The 5,782-nt window shown below is 41.5% G+C and overlaps 1 protein-coding gene across 3 annotated transcripts; it reads right to left on the bottom strand.

Annotated features, from left to right (window-relative positions):
• Positions 1-111: 111 nt before the first annotated feature.
• On the bottom strand, positions 112-5,782 carry sirt6 (sirtuin 6). 3 transcript variants are annotated; one of them, XM_022240523.2, is made up of 9 exons: positions 5,653-5,771; positions 5,450-5,501; positions 4,297-4,424; positions 3,554-3,736; positions 3,335-3,394; positions 2,583-2,672; positions 2,345-2,425; positions 1,574-1,697; positions 112-1,122 (listed from the first exon to the last, which is right to left on the bottom strand). In XM_022240523.2, exons 1-9 carry the CDS (start codon positions 5,682-5,684, stop codon positions 466-468), a joined length of 1,407 nt encoding a protein of 468 aa, XP_022096215.2. In that variant the 5' UTR covers positions 5,685-5,771; the 3' UTR covers positions 112-465. The 3 variants fall into 3 exon arrangements, with proteins under 3 accessions (XP_022096215.2, XP_022096225.2, XP_086992667.1); XM_022240533.2 differs by lacking the exon at positions 5,450-5,501 and having other exon boundaries at positions 5,653-5,782; XM_087136541.1 differs by lacking the exons at positions 5,450-5,501; positions 5,653-5,771 and adding an exon at positions 5,252-5,409.

The raw sequence follows: 5,782 nt of genomic DNA, 5'->3' as shown, positions 1-5,782 counted from the left end.
GTCGAATGATATCCGGTCCATTTGAGAAACATCAAAAATCGTGATGATTTTTCGCAGATTGTTTACACTTCAATAAAAAAAAAAGAAACCTCGTGACGAAATGGGCAAATATAAAGTAACCCTTAACGATTATGTTTAATATTTTCACAATTTCTGTAAAATCCATCCGGGCAGAATTTATCTTTAAAGCAAAAATAAGTGGTATTTTAATTACTTCAAGCAATATTGGAGTTTCATAATTGCAACAAAAACAGGGTTCTCTGTAAATAATTTGAATATTTGTTGGCTCTTGCTTGGGGGAAAAATCGATGGAATAAAATCGTTTTGCTATGATGCAAGGTCAACCCATCTGTCTTTTTCCAATGAGTCTATGGCAATACATGTATCTACAAACTGCAAACAAAGAAAAGTATACATTGTAGAAAAAAAATTGTCTTTGCAGGAGTTCATTGCCAAAAAGTCCATCTACTTCAGCTTCACTTTCTTCACAGGAGAGTCAGTGTTCACGTTATCTTCACAACATTCAACAACTTTGCCTGAGGCACTGAGAGATGGTGATAAATGATTCACTAGTCCCCTGCCGTCAGCTCTTTGCAAGCCTTGTACCGGTATTGAATGCCCCGATTTTGAAATTGCGACCAACTTTAGACAATCACCATTAGCCAGTTCTCCGGAGTCCATCAAATGTCTCCCATTCTCCAGAAGCTGTGTCTCTGCAGTTCTGCTTCTAAACAGTTCCGCTTCTGCAGCACTGTCGCCGTCACTTTCCAAAAGTTTATTACAATTTTCCCGATCATTTCCCTGTTGTAGATTACCACTAAGGTTTGAGAGATTTTGATGGGCATTCCCCAGATTCAGTTCTCTTTCTTCCTTCACTGAAATTTGTTCCGAATAGGCTGAATTTTCCTCCTTTACGTGAACACTCAGGTGAGTCCTTTCCACGTTCTCCTCTGGTTCTCCAGTCACCTTTACTGCACCACCACCTTCTGCTGAACAAGTGCGTGAGGATGTCAGGACGATGCAAGGTCCCCTGTACTCTGGGATGGTCAGTCCGAGGTGGGCCATGACCTTTGACATGACCTTGTCGACATATCCATGTATCCTCAGATATGCATGTTTGTCCTGCATGGATGAAAAGATAAACATAGCAGTTGGCAGATGCATACAAAAGTCCCCGACTGAATTCCAGCCAGAAATCACTCGGGGGAAAAATTGTAGCCATCAGACACTCTTGCTAGCTGAAATAAATTACAATGAACCTCAATCATTCCGACGTTTTTCCTGCTTCTTCCCAGAAACTACGCAGATATTTGACAAGTGATGCAGGCAGACTTGGGTACAATTGTGCACTGAAAACTACGGTTACGTGGAATAACACAGACGCCTGGTACCATGGGTTGTTAGTCACGCAGTTTTCCTTGAATGCCACGAAGGCTCGAGCACTAAGCACATGGCCATTACAATCAGATGCCCCCAGTGACCTCTGATTCAAGGGTTAAGTTACACGCACAATAAAATATGTATGTAGGTTATGCACCTCTGTGTAATTTGAGCATTAAAATGATTTCCTTACATGTTTGGTGGGTTGGAGATTGACAATGACGATCTTTCCTCCGGCTTTCTTGGTGAGCAGTGGGAGGTTGCCGCTGGGTACAATCTGAAGGCTTGTCCCCAGGCAAAGTGCAAGGTCAGCTTGCCTGGAAATCACAGAACCAAATCAAATGGATGGTGAAAAGGCATTCACATTAAACTTGGAGAGAAATGAAAATTGTCAGGGCCGAGTAAGGATGACAAGGAGATACCCATAAAGCATCAAGCAACAACGACAGCAGTAAAATACTGTGACTTTCTGGACATTTTTTTTTTCAAATGCCAATGACAGTGAGAATTTTGCAATTTGTTGTTTTTCTACAAACTACAAAATGGCAACTAAACCCCCTAAATTCAGATAAAAATCTGAGACATCACACTCCTGAATTTCATCTTTGTTCACCATTATGGCCAGATCAAATACAGTGAGGGTATTTTTCAGAAGCATACTTTTTTCCATTTTTAAGCAATTACACAAAAATCCACTTCCGTTTGTTACTTGTTCACACATTTGCTTCTTCCCGTTTTGTAACTGTATCACATGTTTCTAAATCCTATCAAATAACAATTTTGTGAAGCTATAAACTTAAATCCCTTTGACTATTGACTTTCCTTAGTTCTAATTTTTCTGATATGTAAAATAAAAAATCATGAGTAATTTTGGAGGTTATAATCTGTCAATGGAATCAATTGAAGTTCTCAAGAAAAACTAAACTCTCTGATAAAAACTATGATTAATTATTTTTGGACAAACCTGGATTGTTTTTCTGCACGATCCAAGTCATCTTCTGGCAATGCATCCTCCCAGTCTAAAATTGTGTCTCGTAACTTGCCTCTTTGGTGAACAGGTAAAATAGACAAAAACTGAAGGGTTACTATGATTTTTAGTGACAGTGAACTCAAGTGTTGGGGTCAGGGCACAAACATGTATTTGAGAAAAGCAGCAGTGAAATCACTGGACCACCAAATGGTGGAGTAGATGGGCTTTTTACCTGCATTTTCCCCGGGGCTTTGTCTGCGTACACTGCCCTCCAGTTGGCTTGAGGCCCAATGTGGGAACAGCTGTCTCTCGGACATACTGCCTGCATAAAACATCAACCCACATAATCAACATGCAAAGTGTGTTTCATTTTCCAAATTGTTCATGTTACAAAATCTTCAAAGACTAATTTACATCTCTGCTCACAGGGACATTATGTAAGACTGCATAAGGCTAAAAAGGCATGAATGCTTAGTCAAGGCCTGTATGTTACGAGCATGCGAAGGAATGTTGCATGAAAGGCTTCTGGGCACAACAAAGGACCCTGCTCGCAACTGTGCCCCCACTGGTGACAAAGAGAGAGGTTGGACCAACACTTTGACCGCCCACACGAGAGTTCACCCATTTTTTCAGGAGACCCACGCATCATCATCATCACCATCATTTCGGTCATTATTGGTCCCCTGCAAGGCCCAGACCTCCGTACGCTGGTGCCAACTGATCCAACGTACCACTCTCATCCTTGCAATGCCTGCTACCTTAACAATCTCATCCTTCCATCTTGTTTTCTGTTTTCCCCGGCAACGTGAACCTGTCTCCCTTGGTTGACATTCTGAGCTCTATTCTGACCCACGTGGACCCTGTTCTAAACCCACAGACTTGGTCTGTTGGTACCAGGAGATGGTATTGCCGGCCAACAAAGCCTCTCATCTCACACTATACAGGGTGACCCTTAAAGTAAGATAACAGGTCTTTGCATCTTACTTGCCACATTTATCGCACTGCTCCACAAACATGTTGCCATGAAGTTCAGACAGCCTGTCCCTGTAAAGGAAACATCAGTGGAACGTTAACAAAACAGACAGAACCACTGAAATCATGCATCAGTAAATGGATCTGCAGGGTGAATGCGTAGCCCATCATAGAATTGGGACTCGACACATTCTGTTTCAAAGAAGCACTTCATGTAAACAAGAAACGTACCTGGGGAATCCAGACCTGAGATGAAGCCCGTCCACGTTCTGACTGACGACATACTTAACAAAGCCTGCCCTCTCCAGTTCAATCAAGGCACGATGGGTGGGAGTGGGGACTGCGCCATCAAAGGTGACATTGACATCTGGTTTCCTACCTTCCTTCTCCAGGGTCCACACTCCCTTGGGACCCCTGACCAGAAATAAACAATTTCATGAACAGTATTTTCTCTGACATATTTTCCATGCAATCCTCTGACTTATAGTGTATAAATGGACTGGTAATGAAGTCGCTTGCCCTAACAGTCCTCAATCCACCAGTTTCAATATGATTTTACGTACACCCTAGGGAGTTAGGACTACTGCACGTCTACGCGTAATGGTGTATGCGTAATTCCAGAAATTAGGGGTCAATTTTTTTGTAAGTTCAGAACGGACATTTTAATTTGCAAGAGTGGTGAATAAATGCAAATTACCTGCCAAACAAATAGTGATAGTTTGAAATCAATTCAAACTATATGTCCATGTCTAATAACAAAGGTCAGATGTAACAGGGACAGATGTAACTTTTGGACCCCTAATTTCTGGAATTACCCATGTACAAAAAGGTAACAAAATGTATACATGTACATGTACAGCACCAGTATGTTATCTGGAATCGAAAAATACACAAACACGAAATGGGGTTTTTGAAGAAGGACCCCCGTTCCTGATTTTACCAAATTGACAAGTAACTTTAAATCAGCTCTGTACCTGAAATCTGGTATTCCAGCAGATGTGCTGATGCCAGCCCCTGTATGCACAACAGTATATTTGCTGTTAAGGAGCAGGCTTGCCAATTGATGAGATTTCTCTTCGATCACATCTGGATCATCAAATTTCTAACAATGAGTGGTCCAAAAGAACAAAAATCCACAGGTTAAAAACTGGACACTTGGATGTCATGGACAAGGTCGTGCAATGTTAGGTCCAAATGTTTAAAGAAGCAGTCTGTGGGGTCCTAGTTAAATAGTTATCTCTAACTAGGGTTTGCACACAGGCTGTCAAGGCTCGACCAGCATCTGTCCACAACAGTACAGTTGTCAGGTCTCTCTTAGTTCACCGTTTACTGTAAAGACCAATCTAACATGTCAGGAATTCTTCTTGCCGAAACAAGTGAAATCAGAATGTTGCACTCTTATGATCCTACTACTATTTACTACAACCACTGCACCGAGTTAGTACACTAGATTGGATTAACTTCTGACAATACTTGCACATACAGCAAATGGGATACTGGGTGAACATTAATTTGATTGTATAATGTAATTAATCAACTAAAATTTATTAAAAAGTTGATTCTTTGCAAGCAAAGCAGCAATTGGTAGGATTATCCACTGATGACAGGAATACATGCAAGGGTACGAAATGACTTGGGTACAAATTGACTCGGGTACGAGATGACCCAGACTTAGGCAGAGGGCCTAAACCAGTCAGCTGATCCGAATATGACTCACATGGTATCCAGACATCATTTTTTTCTGTGATTGATTGGCAAAGAGCTACATGTATCCTTATGAATATTTAGGACTTTGTATAGACAAATCCTATTCGATGCCATAACTGCTGTGGTGCTGCACTCACATGCACATTTTTCAGCTTGACGCGAGCGTGCATTTGGCAAATCACAACACCCTATTGGTCAAAGAGGCATGGAACGCACACGTACCACCTGTCCATGAGTGTTGCACCACTGCAGTAATGCCATGGCTTCCAATTCTGGTTGTCGAATTGCAGTATACATTTGCTATGGGCCCAGCCGGGCCTTCTCAGATTTGGACTTAGAGCCTAGACATAAATGGTGGGCCAAGTCTACATCATAAGCATTGTATTTGTAAGGCTATGAGCATGAAAGTTTAAGATTTACCTCGCACTGCTCTGGATATGCACCGTGCACGGACACTAAGGAAACCATCTTGCTAAAAATAAATAATAAATAACGAAAAAAGCCTCATGCTTTTCCGAAATGTTCTGGACGCATACGCGCACAGGCCCTATCTAAAACATGAAAAACCATGAAAACTTTCATTCTATGTCTGTAAATTTTCCTGAAACTTAGGCCTATCTCACCTCTGGCATTCCACATTTCCCTTTATGTTCATATGGCGACAACCCTTCCGAATAATTCACGGACATATTCAAAGATCTGCAGAGTTCCGCTCAGACACAAACTACAGACTAAATGTCCAAAAGCGTATTT

Source organism: Acanthaster planci, linkage group LG05 (genome assembly GCF_054643075.1).
Source record: "Acanthaster planci isolate LZ-2023a linkage group LG05, COTS_SCS, whole genome shotgun sequence".
Lineage (NCBI taxonomy): Eukaryota > Metazoa > Echinodermata > Asteroidea > Valvatida > Acanthasteridae > Acanthaster > Acanthaster planci.
The sequence above is the reverse complement of the archived record's forward strand: the minus strand, read 5'-3'. Positions and strand labels throughout refer to the sequence as shown.

What these genes read in the sequence shown, in the direction of transcription:
- sirt6 (XM_022240523.2), bottom strand. Translation starts at nt 5,684, where the DNA reads ATGAACATAAAGGGAAATGTGGAATGCCAGAG. An exon ending in GGAAATGTGGAATGCCAGAG is followed by an intron (nt 5,502 to 5,652) that starts GTGAGATAGGCC and finishes ATTTATTTTTAG; the next exon opens with CAAGATGGTTTCCTTAGTGT. An exon ending in CGTGCAGAAAAACAATCCAG is followed by an intron (nt 1,698 to 2,344) that starts GTTTGTCCAAAA and finishes TGTGATTTCCAG; the next exon opens with GCAAGCTGACCTTGCACTTT.